Source organism: Carassius carassius, chromosome 20 (genome assembly GCF_963082965.1).
Source record: "Carassius carassius chromosome 20, fCarCar2.1, whole genome shotgun sequence".
Lineage (NCBI taxonomy): Eukaryota > Metazoa > Chordata > Actinopteri > Cypriniformes > Cyprinidae > Carassius > Carassius carassius.
In genome coordinates, this window is record NC_081774.1 from 33,079,991 (window position 1) to 33,097,374 (window position 17,384).

Below are 17,384 nucleotides of genomic sequence, written 5' to 3' on the forward strand. Positions count from 1 at the left end.
GTAAACCATGGTGACCTGCAAAGAAACGAGTGCAGCCATCATTGCGTTGCATAAAAATGGCTTCACAGGCAAGGATATTGTGGCTACTAAGATTGCACCTAAATCAACAATTTATAGGATCATCAAGAACTTCAAGGAAAGAGGTTCAATTCTTGTAAAGAAGGCTTCAGGGCGTCCAAGAAAGTCCAGCAAGCGCCAGGATGGTCTCCTAAAGAGGATTGAGCTGCGGGATCGGAGTGCCACCAGTGCAGAGCTTGCTCAGGAATGGCAGCAGGCAGGTGTGAGCGCATCTGCACGCACAGTGAGGACAAGACTTCTGGAAGATGGCCTGGTGTCAAGAAGGGCAGCAAAGAAGCCACTTCTCTCCAAAAAACATCAGGGACAGATTGATCTTCAGCAGAAAGTATAGTGAATGGACTGCTGAGAACTGGGGCAAAGTCAAATTCTCCGATGAAACCCCTTTCCGATTGTTTGGGGCATCTGGAAAAAGGCTTGTCCGGAGAAGAAAAGGTGAGCGCTACCATCAGTCCTGTGTCATGCCAACAGTAAAGCATCCTGACACCATTCATGTGTGGGGTTGCTTCTCATCCAAGGGAGTGGGCTCACTCACAATTCTGCCCAAAAACACAGCCATGAATAAAGAATGGTACTGTGGCAAACAAAAGAATCTGTTCTACGACATTGGTTACTTTCACTTTAGCGTGATTTTTGGGTGGAGTGTGTCAATTAACGGCGGAAGGGAGTTATATTTAAAGGGAGCGTCTAGTACCTGAGAAAAAGGCGTCATCCGTTTGTTTCCACATGAGGGTAGCCCGTATGAGTGATGGTTTACGGTGGAAAGACGGCTGCGTGTCAATCAGCTGTTTCATGGGTATGATGTCTGGTGCGTGACTGAAGCATTGCACTTCCAGACCAACTGTCATGAGCGGTCCTGAAGACAAGGGAAAAACCGCTTATCCACCTATCTTGGTGTCTGGTGACCCGTGATACTCATTGGTGCCTTCAATACCAGCAAACGTGGTCCGTACCTTTGCGCCACCATTACACACACTGCAACACACACACGCACGCAAGCTTTCATATTCGCACATTCTGTGTGCTTAGTGTTTTGTTTATAATTGTTGTTGCCGTTAAAATTATTGATGCTGTTGATTTAATGCGTGTGATTTACCACAAACTTAATGAGATGTTCATCCAATGTTTTCTTTGTTCTCTCTTTTTCTTTATTTTTTATATGGACTTTTTTTTTACTGAATGTGGACACGAATCTGTGAACGTGGATTAGCGTGACGCGGTCGGTTTCTGGCACGGGCACGGATTCCGAAGAGAGACCGCTAGTGGGAACGTTTGGTCATTTCTTATTTTGTTTTAGTTTTATTTTTTTGTCCATTTCGTTTTCTGTGTTATGATTTTGAACATATGAAAGAATAAATATCCTGATGACCTTTAGTCTGGGATTATTATTATAATTTGTTGTGTAACAGGTGGTTATTTTTCTGCTATCCTGGGTTAAGTTAAATTTTGACAGGTTTAATCCTGTCTGGCGCCGAAGGTTTTTTTTCTTTGAAATAGTTATTTAAGTTAGGGCGGCTACCACCGTTATAGTACCAAAACACCCTCCAACAGCAACTTCTTCCAACTATCCAACAACAGTTTGGTGAAGAACAATGCATTTTCCAGCACGATGGAGCACCGTGCCATAAGGCAAAAGTGATAACTAAGTGGCTCGGGGACCAGAATGTTGAAATTTTGGGTCCATGGCCTGGAAACTCCCCAGATCTTAATCCCATTGAGAACTTGTGGTCAATCCTCAAGAGGCGGGTGGACAAACAAAAACCCACTAATTCTGACAAACTCCAAGAAGTGATTATGAAAGAATGGGTTGCTATCAGTCAGGATTTGGCCCAGAAGTTGATTGAGAGCATGCCCAGTCGAATTGCAGAGGTCCTGAAAAAGAAGGGCCAACACTGCAAATACTGACTCTTTGCATAAATGTCATGTAATTGTTAATAAAAGCCTTTGAAACGTATGATTTGCTTGTAATTATATTTCAGTACATCACAGAAACAACTGAAACAAAGATCTAAAAGCAGTTTAGCAGCAAACTTTTTGAAAACTAATATTTATGTAATTCTCAAAACTTTTGGCCACGACTGTAGGTATAAAATATTGGACACAGATTATTGGTCACTTTCTAAATAATAGAAGTATAGTGCATCCACTAGTAATTATATAAACAAATGTTTTTTTACTGATGCAAATATGTTAGAAATAATGCATCGCTAAATAAATGGAAAGTGGTATCCGATGCATCGCATCATTAACTTTTTATACCAATGCACAGAGCGAATCAGCAAATGTCCTAGTACTGAGCCTTGTGGTACTCCATACTGTACTTGGGATGAATATGATACCTTTAAGGTGTAGAAATTAGAAACAGACCTTGTTTTTGAATGGTATCATACACAATTTTATTCATTTAAAAGTGTTGTTACCTCTGAATGTAAAAGCATCTGTTTACAGTTATAGACATGTTTTATTTTTTCGTTTAATTCATTAATTCACTAAAACAGCAGGATCTTCACTGCAAGAAGTGTGTCTTAGTGAAAAACACATTCATTCCTGAGGGCAAACCATAAGCTGAGGAGCCATCAGGGTGGACTGGGAAAAAAATTAAGCCCTGGCACTTTAGCTTCAACTCCCACACAACCCCACCCACGGACACACGCAATCACTACTTACATTTGTATACAAGAAAAAGAATCTGAGGATGTCGTACAGTCTGTGTGCGGTCTATTTATGCCATTTGTCTGCTGTTACTATCATTCTCTACAGTATGTTGTTCTTTGTCGTCATAGTATGTTCTGCATGTGCATTTGTGTGTGTGAGATGTAAAGTATGTGTCTGAGTGTGATCTCACTCTGTGTGTGTGTGTGTGTGTGTGTGTGTGATGCATGCACAGGTCCCTCCTATAGGTTATAGGTTTTTAGCCTACGTTTACCCCAAATCCCACTTTATCTGCTGATATTTCAGTCATGTAATTCAGTAACAGGCTCGTTAAAACTTGTAACCAATTATCATGAAGCAATTACATTTTAAAATATACAGGGGTTCTTTGCTAAGCTTTTTTTTATTTCAATACAATGTAGACTACTGGAAAAAATAAATAAAAACACTATCTAGCTTTTACTGAAAATTAGCTGGTGTTGTACTCTCTCCGATGACGTGACTGATTTTCACTGAAGGGTTCGGTCGGCCCATCTCGGGACCAGGCCAGGTAGCATTATTTGTCAGAACACTGGCCCCTCTGGTGTTTGCCAGAATTGCCAAGTTAGCCGATCTGCCCCTGGGAGCCACTCTGGGGCATGAATTTCGCTAATGGCAGGTATTTATTATGTATGAAGGATTTTAGATGTCTTCTAAGTTCGGTCATTGTATTGTAACTCCTCCCGCATGGAGGGCAGTGATACGGCTTCACTTGACTGTGTGAAGTCTCGTGTGATTTCAGGTGTGCTGCATATTTAAAGCCTTTCCCACACTGAGGACAGATGAACGGCTTCTGATCAGAGTGAGTTGTTAAGTGAATCTTTAAGTTTCCTCTGACTGCAAAAGTTTTCCCGCACTGCTGGCATGTAAAAGGCTTCTCTTGAGCGTGCAATCTCAAGTGCCCTGTAAGACTTCCACTTTGACGAAAACTCCTCTCACACTGAGTGCACTTGAACGGCTTCTCTCCAGTGTGGATTCTTATGTGTTCTGTAAGGCTTGCTCTTTGTTTAAAGCCCATTCCACAGTACTTGCACGTGAAAGGTCTCTCTCCAGTGTGAATCCTCATGTGATCCTTCAGGCTTCCCTTACATGTGAAACTCTTTCCACACTGATGGCAGGTGCACAGCTTTCTAGCTCCATTCCTCTTAGTTCTTTTTTGTGACACCTTCTTTTTAGAAGATTTTTCATGCAGCTCGTCACTTTCCTCTTCAGTGTCACTTTCTTGCTCGACTTCACTCTCTCCTTCACTTTCATCTTCCACGTCCATCAGGCCTAAAAGAAACAATTAACAAAAATTACAGAAACATGAGCTAAACTCTTGTGTCGCAGTGTGCAGCAGCTCTAGATGTGAAGAGAAGGTCAAAGAGAGAGGACGTGATGCAGCTCAATCACTCACGCTGTTTTCATCTGCTGCTTTGTGTGGATTTATTAACTCATCTAACCTACACACTATACTGAATAATGGTTTTACAGCACTTTCCCTTATTTTAAAGTCAAAAAGTGCAGGAATGAGTAATGCGATATATGCGCAATCTGACAAACGAAATTCAGGACCTGATTGAACATAATTCTATTATATACAGAGAATTGTGAAAGAAATTTCCATGACTTTTCCAAAACTTTCAGGGTTTATTTACATTTGGAAATTGCGGTTTTAAAATTCAATGACTTTTCCAGGTTTGTCTTGACGGTCTGGACCCCAGTGTGAGGACGGGTGCAGTTATCTAAATCAGACAGGAGTAGAGCTGCGGGGAGTCGAACGGAGGATCATTTATTTGAAGCTGTGGATTCAGGTGACGCCGTAGCTCATCTGCACATCACTAGTAGACATTTTATTTACATGTAAAATGGTTGTATGGTCAGTTTTATCACTATTATTGTAGAAATCAAACCAAGGCTGGCAAAATTTCAAAATCCCTAGTAGTCCTTTGGGCAGGTACTCTTGAGATTTTAGTAGCCCGGGAGAACTTTAAATGTCAGTCTAAAATATTTGTAATAAAAATAAAAAACAGATGCAATATGGATAAACAAATGATAAAGCTTGGTTTATTGAATATCAGATCCCTTTCTACGAAAACACTTTTTGTAAATAATATGATCACTGATCATAATATAGATGTACTCTGTTTGACAGAAACCTGGCTAAAACCTGATGATTACATTATTTTAAATGAGTCCACCCCCCAAGATTACTGTTATAAACATGAGCCACGTCTAAAAGGCAAAGGGGGAGGTGTTGCTTCAATTTATAACAACGTTTTCAGGATTTCTCAGAGGGCAGGCTTCAAGTATAACTCATTTGAAGTAATGGTACTTCATATAACATTATCCAAAGAAACAAATGTTAATGATAAATCCTCTGTTATGTTTGTTCTGGCTACTGTATACAGGCCACCAGGGCACCATACAGACTTTATTAAAGAGTTTGGTGATTTTACATCTGAGTTAGTTCTGGCTGCAGATAAAGTTTTAATAGTTGGTGATTTTAATATCCATGTTGATAATGAAAACGATGCATTGGGATCAGCATTTATAGACATTCTGAACTCTATTGGTGTTAGACAACATGTTTCAGGACCTACTCATTGTCGAAATCATACTCTAGATTTAATACTGTCACATGGAATTGATGTTGATGGTGTTGAAATTATTCAGCCAAGTGATGATATCTCAGATCATTATTTAGTTCTGTGCAAACTTCATATAGCCAAAATTGTAAATTCTACTTCTTGTTACAAGTATGGAAGAACCATCACTTCTAACACAAAAGACTGCTTTTTAAGTTATCAATTCAATTATCAATTATCAATTATCAAATATTAATTATCTTCCTGATGTATCCAAATTCCTTAGCATATCCAAAACCTCAGAACAACTTGATGATGTAACAGAAACTATGGACTCTCTCTTTTCTAGCACTTTAAATAAAGTTGCTCCTTTACGCTTAAGGAAGGTTAAGGAAAACAGTTTGACACCATGGTATAATGAGCACACTCGCACCCTAAAGAGAGCAGCCCGAAAAATGGAGCGCAGCTGGAGGAAAACAAAACTAGAGGTATTTCGTATTGCTTGGCGGGAAAGTAACATATCCTACAGAAAAGCATTAAAAACTCTAGATCCGATTACTTTTCTTCTCTTTTAGAAGAAAACAAACATAACCCACAGGTATTTATTCAATACAGTGGCTAAATTAACGAAAAATAAAGCCTCAACAAGTGTTGACATTTCCCAACACCACAGCAGTAATGACTTTATGAACTACTTTACTTCTAAAATCGATACTATTAGAGATACAATTGCAACCATTCAGCCGTCAGCTACAGTATCACATCAGACAGTGCACTATAGACCCCCTGAGGAACAGTTCCACTCATTCTCTACCATAGGAGAGGAAGAATTGTATAAACTTGTTAAATCATCTAAACCAACAACATGTATGTTAGACCCTATACCATCTAAGCTCCTAAAAGAGGTGCTTCCTGAAGTCATAGATCCTCTTCTGACTATTATTAATTCCTCATTGTCATTAGGACATGTCCCCAAAACCTTCAAACTGGCTGTTATTAAGCCTCTCATCAAAAAAAACACAACTTGACCCCAAAGAACTAGTTAATTATAGACCAATCTCGAATCTCCCTTTTCTGTCCAAGATACTAGAAAAGGTGGTATCCTCACAATTATATTCCTTCTTTGAGAAAAATGGTACATGTGAGGATTTCCAGTCAGGATTTAGACCGTATCATAGTACTGAGACTGCTCTTCTTAGAGTTACCAATGATCTGCTCTTATCATCTGATCGTGGATGTATCTCTCTATTAGTTTTATTGGATCTTAGTGCTGCGTTTGACACAATTGACCACAACATTCTTTTGCATAGACTTGAATACTTTGTTGGCATCAGTGGAAGTGCATTAGCATGGTTTAAATCGTACTTATATGACCGCCATCAGTTCGTAGCAGTGAATGAAGATGTATCCTATCGATCACAAGTGCAGTATGGAGTACCTCAAGGCTCAGTACTAGGGCCGCTACTCTTCACGCTTTATATGTTACCCTTGGGAGATATCATCAGGAAACATGGTGTTAGCTTTCACTGTTATTCTGATGATACTCAGCTCTATATTTCTTCACGGCCCGGTGAAACACACCAATTTGAAAAACTAATGGATTGCATAGTCGATATAAAAAACTGGATGAAAAGTAGAGCTGAAACAACGAATCGATTTAATCGATTAAAATCGATTATTAAAATAGTTGTCAACTAATTTAGTCATCGATTCGTTGCTAAATAATTTATTTGCCGTAAGCGGCTTATTTCGTGCATATTTCTAATCTGCGGTGACCAAAGTGTGGCAGTAATGAGCCACCGGAGGATTTACTCAGCCAGTACAACAGGAGAAGTAGCGAATAGCCAATAGCTGGCCTCGTTTTATGTCACGTGCTTCCCGAACGGCGTCTCTGCAGCATTCAGCAGGATGTGGAAGAACTTTATTTTGAGCCTTCAAAAAAGAAGATTAACCTGTAAACTCTGCACTACTGAACTGTTTAAGGGACCGTTCACATATCGCGTCTTTTGCGCGCTAATGTTCGTTATTTCCAATGTAGGCGTGCAGTATGCGCGCTCATAATGGAAGCGACGCGGTCGCGACGCACCCGTTTTTCCAGGCGCGTGCACACCGCATCGAGTTAAAAACATTTCAACTTTTCAGAATGCAGCAAGCGCACCGCGGGTCATGTGACAAGAACTAACCAATCAGCTTCATCCTTTCCCGTAACAACGTTAAAAGCTCAGCCAAGATGAAGGAACAGCTGATCATAGCTGTATATGGATTCCCATTTTGAAATAAATTTAGTAGCAGAGCTACTGCAAGCGATTTTTAGAGCTGCAAATCCATTTATCCTTTGCTGAAATTTCCGCGTCTTCAAGGAGAGAGCGCGTCATGGTTGCTTATCAAAGGCAGACGCCTCAGGGGCGCTTCTGCCCGAGCGCTTTGGAAAGTCAATGTCAATGTCAATGTCAAATTTATTTATATAGCACCATTTATCCCAACCGAGGTTGTCCAATGTGCTGCACATATTGTAATAGACAATTGCACAAAACAAATAAGCAATAAAAACATCATAATAAAACAAACATTTCAATACCACTTCCTCACTTAGAATATGCTAATTCAAAAAGATGCGTTTTTAGCATAGTTTTAAAAACAGATAAGGATGATACAGAGCGAATACACAGAGGTAAAGCATTCCATAATCTGGGGGCAGCTACTGAAAAAGCCCGGTCGCCTCTGCACCTCAGCTTTGACTTTGGGATACATAGCAGCTTCTGGTTAGATGACCGGAGAGAAAGAACAGGACGATACTCAGTAAGTAGTTCCGAAAGATACGGAGGGGCCAGACCATTTAATGATTTAAACACCAAAAGAATAAGTTTGAAATGTACTCGATAACGCACGGGCAACCAGTGCAAAGAACGTAAAACTGGTGTAACATGCTCCCGTTTTTTAGTCCTGGTTAAGAGTCTAGCTGCTGCATTTTGAACTATTTGTAACCGGGATAAAGCTGACTGGCTAATCCCAAAATATAGTGAGTTACAGTAATCCAGTCTCGTCGTAATGAAAGCATGGATCAATTGTTCAAAGTTTTTACTCGTCAAAATGGGTTTAACTTTAGCTAGTAGTCTAAGCTGAAAGAAACATGATCTAACCACAGTATTGATGTGTTTGTCAAATTTCAGCTTATCATCAAAAATAACCCCTAAATTTTTAACCCAAGGTTTTACAGAGGAAGATAACTCACCCAAATTTATTTTTGGTGAACTAACAGAGTCTGAAGGACCGAATACTATTATCTCAGTTTTACTCTCATTAAAATTAAGAAAATTTAAAGACAGCCAGGCTTTTACATCAGTCAAACAAGTCATGAGTGCTTCTAAGCCATTGGAACTCTTTTTTAAGGGCAAATATATTTGAGTGTCATCTGCATAGCAGTGAAATGACAGACCATGTTTCCTAAAAATAGAACCCAATGGTAGCATATACAAAGAAAAAAGAATCGGAGCTAAGATGGAACCCTGAGGTACACCACATGCTAAAGGAGCTGACTCAGATGAGTGTTCACCCATATTAACATTAAAACGTCTATTTAAAAGATATGAATTGAACCATTCAAGAGCGTTTCCTGTTATGCCTGCGCAGTGCTCCAGGCGAGTAAGAAGGACTGCATGGTCAACAGTGTCAAATGCCGCACTCAAATCTAGGAGCACAAGCACAGAATGGTTTCCAGAGTCGCCAGCAAGTAGAATATCATTTAAAACCTTCAGGAGTGCAGTCTCTGTAGAGTGGAATTTTCGAAAACCTGATTGAAAAACCTCAAATATCTTATTTTCATCTAAAAAACTCTGCAATTGTAGAAGCACTGTTTTCTCGAGGATCTTTGTAATAAAAGACAAATTTGAAATTGGTCTATAGTTTTCTAAAACAGTAGGATCTAAATTATGTCTCTTGAGCAAAGGATATACTGTAGCATGTTTTAACGCATCAGGTACAGAACTAGTTTCAAAGCATCGGTTAATCAAAGTCACAAGATATGGACCCACTACATCAAAAACTTGTTTCAGGAAATAAGGAGGCAAGATGTCAACGGTAGAGCCTGACGGCTTAAGCCGGCATACTATTTCTTGGAGATATTCAAAAGAAATAGGTTTGAATTGACTAAACTCTGCACAACAAACAGAGTAGATGGACGGATCAGAATCAGGGTGAGATATCCCCCGTCTAATAGAATTAATCTTTTCAACAAAGAATCTCAAAAAATCCTCACACATTGTTTTTGACACAGCAGGGTACTTTGATACCGTTGGGTTGACAACAGTGTTAAAAACAGTAAAAAGAGTTTTGGGCCTATGGAAATTATTATTGATAATGTCTGCAAAATACCTTGATTTTGATTCTTTCAGTGCCTTCTGATAATTAAATAATGAATCTCTTAATAATTCCAGCGAAATCTGGAGCCGGTCCTTTTTCCACTTTCGCTCCGCCCGTCTACAGAGCTGCCTCGAGGCGCGAACGTTATCGTCAATCCAGGGTTCAGATCTAGGTTTAAGTTTTAAAGTCTTTACAGGAGCAATTGAATCCAAAATAATCAAAGAAGTCGAGTTAAATTTAAGTAGGAGCTCATCTGGACTCAGATCACACTGACTTATGTCAACTGTTTGAACAGCATCACAGAAAGCTAATGAAAAGGATAAGCTAGTAGATGGAGTAATTATTCTAGATTTACGGACACATTTAGTAACTTTAGTACAAGTTGATACCCAGGGAACAGAAAACATAACAGTTTTATGGTCAGAAAACCCATTTTCAGTTACTTCAAGCTCGTAAAGTGAAATGCCATAAGGAAGCACAAGGTCAAGAGTATGTCCCGACTGATGAGTCGGGACATTCACATACTGAATGAAATCAAAGGCATTTATCACATTAGAAAATTCTTTAGATAATGAGTCCGTTGTGCAACACACATGGATGTTGAAATCACCAAGGATTAACAGTTTGTCAAATTTGGGTAAAAATTCCCCCAAGAAGTCTGCAAACTCGTTTAAAAAATGTATATTGTGCTTAGGAGGACGGTATATCAAAGCAACCAGTAGTGGACCATTCAGATCAAATGTAAACAACTGCAGTTCAAAACTCTGATAAGCATGAAACATAGTTTGGCTGCAAGAAAATCTGTCTTTAAAAATAGATATCAGTCCTCCACCACGGCCTGTTGTACGTGGTGAATTAAAAAACAAACAGTTTTGTGGCAAAAGATCAGAAAACGGACTTAAGTCCCCATTTGTAAGCCAGCTTTCAGTAATAAATAAAAAATCAAGGTCCCGCGAGGAGAAGTCGTCATTAATAATAACAGTCTTATTTACCACTGATCTGGCATTTAGCAACGCCATCCTTAGACCAGGTAGATTTTCAGTCGACTCCGAATTCCGAATCCGAGAAAAATTTTGAAGATTACTCACACAAACTCCAGCGCGGTGAAAACGAGGCGAGCCGTAGGCAGGTAGCGGAGCAGCTTCAGCCATAATCATTGAAGTGTTCTTATTCCATTGATACACTGGGTCCAGAGAGCGCCAGCGAATGGAGAAATCGCCGACCAAACCCTTTACATGGAAACCCAGAAAGGATCGACGCGACTCTAGTTGTTGTTGTTGTTGAGCCAGGAAATGCTTCAACTTAACGGCAAAGCCACCCCGTCTTCCGCGTTTTCTCCTACGCCAGCGGCGCAGGTAGCCAGGTATGGACGTCAGAAACGGAGATGAATGAGATGAGCCGTTTCGTGCTTGATATATCAGATCGTTTGTACTAGTTTGCAAACTTAAAAGAGTTAGTCTGTCATATATCAATATTGAGGAAGCGCATTGTGTTAGATAAAAGATCAAACAGCATAAAACAAACAAACTAAGGACTGGACCAGGCGTCCAACGGCAAGCCACACACAACGGCGCCATCTTCTCCTTCTAAAGAAGGAGAAAGCGGTGCGCACAGTCTATGGGTGCGCCTAGCATTTTAGGCGCGATATGTGAACGGCCCCTAAGCCTTTTATTTGTGCAGATTCTCCAGTACAATGTTGTTTGCAAATGTTAAGTTGTAAAAGCTGATAACATTGCTTTTTAACAGTTAACATTTAAAGCTTTACAAACATGTTCTGTGATCAGTTTGTCGTTTACCAGTTCATAATTCAGTCTTGCAGCCTAATTATGACTGAATGAGAGAGGTAAATGTTTAAAGATATTTGAAATGCACTTTTTTTTTCTAAGTATTCCGTTTTTTCTGGACAACCTTCTGATGGATTTTACTTTAAATTGTGAGTTCCATTCAGGTTTCATGCCATTGGCACTATATTCGAAGGATTGTTTACAATTTCACAGCATAAGCTATAAAGCTGTTTCCCAGTAAATAATAAAATACAACGCACTGCAATTTTATTCTGTTTTATCCTTATTCTTCGTGAAAATATGTTCTGAAAGATTCCTTAATAAGCTTTGTTCGGGATGTTAAACTACTTTAGGAGCTCTAAGGACTGCCATGGTGAAAACATTATTTTAAAATCTCCTTGTGAAATTTGCTAGAGTATGGGTCAGTGTTCTGATTGCAGAAGAGTTCGACAAAGGATTACTAACACATAATAAAACAACTCCAGGTATATTTGTGATGAGGATATGACAATGCAAAATTATTAAAATCTCTTAAAAATCTATGCTGAATGATAAAGACCCTTTATTAATAATTTACTTTGGGGGAAAAAATGGAAAAAACTAAAATATAAGTACATAAACCGATTAATCGATTAATCGTAAAAATAATCGACAGATTAATCGATTATCAAAATAATCGTTAGTTGCAGCCCTAATGACAAGTAATTTCTTACTGCTAAATTCTGAAAAAACAGAGGTGTTGATTATAGGACCTAAAAACTCTGCTTGTAATAACCTAGAACACTGTCTAAGACTTGATGGTTGCTCTGTCAATTCTTCGTCATCAGTTAGGAACCTAGGTGTGCTATTTGATCGCAATCTTTCCTTAGAAAGCCACGTTTCCAGCATTTGTAAAACTGCATTTTTCCATCTCAAAAATATATCTAAATTACGGCCTATGCTCTCAATGTCAAATACAGAAATGTTAATCCATGCATTTATGACCTCAAGGTTAGATTATTGTAATGCTTTATTGGGTGGTTGTTCTGCACGCTTAGTAAACAAACTACAGCTAGTCCAAAATGCAGCAGCAAGAGTTCTTACTAGAACCAGGAAGTATGACCATATTAGCCCCGTCCTGTCAACACTGCACTGGCTCCAGGGTTCTAAATTAACTTTTTTGATCACCAGCCAATGTGGCTGGTAACTTTCTAAAGTTACCAGCCAATCAGAATTTCCACTAGCCATTTTTTTCCGGTAAAAATAACAAATTATGAGTGCCACTGAATGCATTTGATCATTTTATTAACATTGTTGGCATGGAAAACACATATAAAGTACAATGCATACAACAAAATATACACTGACTCAAATTTAAAATTATTAGTTCCCACCACGAAATTGCTTGTTTTGTTTTTTCTTTCGCGTAACTTACATGCGGCAATCCTTACAAAGCATTAAGACTTTAATTCTTGTGATCAAACAAAAGCCATTCATGACCCGTCAGCCATTTGGCATTAAATTTTCTTTTCTTTGTTTCTCTGTCCGTAATATACGGAGCCCCGCACGTCACCTGTAGGAGAAAAAAATCAATCCGTGGCGACGGTTTTGCAATCCGTCCCCTCAGTTTATAAAACGTACTCACGAATTCATAAACTGTTCCCTCAGTTTAACAAATCGTGCCCACGAATTTCCAATCCGTGCGCTCAGATTTTGTAAACCGTACCCTCGGTTTTTCCATCTGTACTCACGAATTAATAATCCGTGCGCACGCTTTCGCAATCCGTTCCCACGGATTTGTAAACTGACACGCATTTGTGGCTCCACCCCCACCGGCAGATTAATTTCTGTTTATTAAACATTATTTTTCATAGTATCCAACGAGACCACGATCAGCATTCACAAAATAGTCTTCTTTTTAGCGTTTATTTTACATTAATCACCAATAGGATAAAACACAGCCGCATGTGTTTTATGGGCAAAAAAATAAACGCTAAAAAGAAGAAAATAAGGGTAAAAAGCAATACAAAACAAATAATATGCCGGTTATGTTTTCATTCCTTTTCTCTCTAAATGAATGCAATGTTATTTTTGGCCTAATTATTTAATAATAACATTAACAGTGAAGCATGCATCTAACTCCGGCAGGTGGAGCTTAGTATAATAAAATCACAAAAATAAATCTTCATGTTAAGAAAGAATTGTACACAAGCATTTCCAAAACTGTAAGGTTATTTAGAAATAAAGCAATTCATGAATTATTTTATGACAAACATTTTACTGTCTTGTAATCATTTATTTAGCCTACAAATTAAAATTATAAAAATAACTTTCTTTTTATTTTTATCATAAATATATTATTATACAGGTTATGCATAGGAATCTTTTATCCAAAACAACTTACAAAAGAGGAAAATCTTTGTATTCCACCTCGTACTACACTTGATAGAGAATCACTTAAGACACTTTGCTGTAGACCCATTCCACATAATAATATTCATTAAAACTGTATGTTAACACGTAGGAGCTTGCTGCATGAATCTGTGAGCACGGTTTACAAATCCATGGGAACGGATTGCGAAAGTGTGCGCGCAGATTATGAATTCGTGGGTACAGATTAAAAAACGAGGGTACGGTTTACAAAACCGTCGCCACGGATTGATTGTTTTTTCTCCTACAGGTGACGTGCGGGGCTCCGTAATATCCTCATCCCCTGCCTCGTTCCTCTTTTCGCCCCCAGAAATCTGTCCCAACCACCGCCGCATTTAGTTTAATCTTAAATTTTTTCTTTAAAAGCTAACTCCCTGCTCTTTCAGTCTATGTTCCCTGCTCTGGCTCCATTCGTTCTTCTTCCTTGTGTTTTCTGATGGACGCTCTATTCGTTACCATGTTTTTTCGCGCTGGTTTAACTGCGAACTGCATGCAGCCAATGGGCATATGAAACGTCATCACGTAGCATTACAGCACAGTGTTCATGGGAAATGTAGGAAGTGCTGCCAGGGGGATAAGTGACCGAGAACAGAGCCTCATGCCATGGATCACCAGCCAAACTGTCTAATAAGTTTTAATTAACACCCGCCAAAATGAATTTTAACCCGCATTTGGCGGGTTGGCGGGTGTTAATTTAGAACCCTGACTGGCTCCCTATCAAACATCGTATAGATTTTAAAATATTAAATTACAATACAGCAACGGTTTACCATGATTGAAAAAGATTTTTAATAAATCAAATTAAGCGTCTAAACACTGCGCAGTAGTCCGAGTAGCAATAAAGGAGGCCATCAACATGGCAGCAACGCCAAGTAATGACTTCACGACACCCAAGCCCTATATATAGAGAGCACATGAAATATATATATATTATACATACACAATTTTCTCTAAATACTTAGCTACACTTTTAAATATTTCGATATATATATATAATATATATAAACATTTAGATATAAGATTAACATTTATGATTTGGACTTAACATTTACATTTAAAAAGAAGATTTAGATAAAACATTTAGATTTACCTTTAATACTTTATTATAGTAAAATACAATTATATAAATATAATTATTAAAATATTTTTAAGTAAAAAAAATATTGCATAAAGCTTATTTTTAGTAAATCTTGCACAAATGTATTTGTTTTGTAGTTAAATCTGACTCGTTTTTCTTACACATTTTATTTTACAAACGGCGCCCCATAAAAGTTTACAACTAGTCACTTTAGGAGCTCTTAAGGACCGGAGATCTGATATATTGGAGCCCGAAAAACACAATGAAAATGAAGAAAATGAACTCAGTGGCACAAATTTAACAGGCTCTTCAAATATGCTTCATTTTTTGTTAATGTTTTTCAAAGATTTCGTTTTCGCTAATCGTGGATTCTGAATGTATTGCCACAGATTTCGCTTATAGACGGTGGGCCGAGGGTCCGTATCTGCTTTACTTGTCGAAATGGATGATCCCCATAGAGGGAGAACCTGGTTGGGACGGTTGTTTTATTATCAATGATATGAAAAGTGTTGCCACTCCCATTTGTTGCACATTTTCCCCAAAATCATAATGCACGAACCGTAAATATGCAGGCAAACGCAGTTGCCTACTATATTAGTTGAGCCAATAGCGCGGCAAGATACTGACATGGGATTATTATTAACCAATCAGATGTATCGTATTTAGAACAGCTGTTACACGGATGATTGAGCTATCAGACAGGAGCACCAGCAGCGCATCGATCGTCAAGGACATTATTTCTGTGATTGTAAGGATTCATTTAATTAGAATATGATATCTACATAAAATGTTTATTTTGTACACTGTGTTGTCCAAACGTGTGTAAGCGTCTCGTTAGTGTCGCTTTTTAGTAGGGTAACGTTTCAGCTGGCGAACTAGCATTAGCCAGAGCCGTTGAGAATATCATATTTAGCGGCTCTGGCAGTTGCTAGCATCATGCGATTACACATTTGATTTGGTGTAAACCTTCCAATCTCACGGTAACACTTCGTCCAACTCACAGAGACTACAGCTCCACTGTATGTTGGTGGATAATTATCTCAGATCGTTTTGCAAACGTTCGACAAAAACTCAAGGCAAACATGAACCTGTTGATGTTTAAGACTTATATTTAATTATCAGTTACATCTGACATAACCTTAAAGTGTCAGTAATTCTAATATTCTAACCAATATTCAAACCGGAGAGCTAAGGGCTCTAATGTTAGTTAGAACTGTATGTAATAGAAATAAGATTATAACTATCAAAACATAAACTGCATGTAAAAGAAACAAGATAAGTATAACTATCAAAGAACATAGGCTATCAAACAGAGCAGAGTTATAATGTACATAAACATGTCGTGCAAATGTACTTCTGCAGGAGTAGCAAACACACCACTCCTCACATGTGTACATACAAACACACATGTGCCCTAGTCATCTTCAAGTGACTTATTGTCAGTTTACACACTGACAGAGGTTTGTAGATGGCAGCTCATGCAGTTTACATGTGCGTCTACCGTTAACACAATTCCTTTTTTTACACGAGCAGTGCACACGTTCCAGTTTGGCCTCTGAAGCTGGAGGAAGTGTCATCAGTCCACTGCGTAGACATCTCTTACCATCTCCAGCCGTGATTTACAGGAGAAGGAATGTCTGGCATGACTCCTTCTGTGTACTGCAGCCTGATAGCCTGCACGCCGGATCTGTTCTTCTGTCTTTTATCTATTCTTTTTTGTTTTCTTTCTTTCTACCTATCTATAGAACTGTATTGCCTGAACTTTTGGGCTAGGCTTCTTCAAGCCAACTTAAAAGTTTGCCTACAAATTTCATCTAGTTTCTTGTACTAATCTTATATTGTTACTGCACACATCTGTACATGTTGTTCATACTGTATATCTATTCTGCTCTTTTATATATATATATATATATATATATATATATATATATATATATATATATTACTGTAAACCATACTAAACTGTGTACTACTGTCCATACTGCACTGTACAGTACAGGTCAAAAGGTTGGAAACATTACTATTTTTAATGTTTTTGAAAGAAGTTTCTTCTGCTCATCAAGCCTGCTTTTATTTGATCAAAAATACAGAAATCTGTGTGTCAGAAATTTAGAAATCATTCTAATATTCTGATTTATTATGAGTGTTGGAAACAGTTCTGCTGTCTAATATATGTGATCAATAAAAGGTTAAAAAGAACTGCATTTATTCTAAATATTTTTTTTAAATAATATAAATCTTCTTTATTATATATTTGACACATCCTTGCTGAATAAAAGTATTGATTTTATTTTAAAAAAGAAAGAAAAAATTACTGACCAGTGTTGTATATTGTTGTTTACTTTTTATTCATCAAAGTATCTTAAAGTATCACATGTTCTGATAAAATATGAAGCAGCAGAACTGTTTCCAGCTTTGATA

The 17,384-nt window shown here is 38.1% G+C and overlaps 1 protein-coding gene across 1 annotated transcript in view; it reads right to left on the reverse strand.

Annotated features, from left to right (window-relative positions):
- Nucleotides 1-3,328: 3,328 nt before the first annotated feature.
- Nucleotides 3,329-17,384, reverse strand: part of LOC132095907 (gastrula zinc finger protein XlCGF49.1-like) — a 15,569-nt gene continuing 1,513 nt past the window's right edge. The window contains exon 2 of the mRNA XM_059501002.1: nt 3,329-4,038. Coding sequence (XP_059356985.1) covers nt 3,332-4,038 — 707 coding nt within the window. The 3' untranslated portion in view covers nt 3,329-3,331. The remainder of the gene's footprint in view (nt 4,039-17,384) is intronic.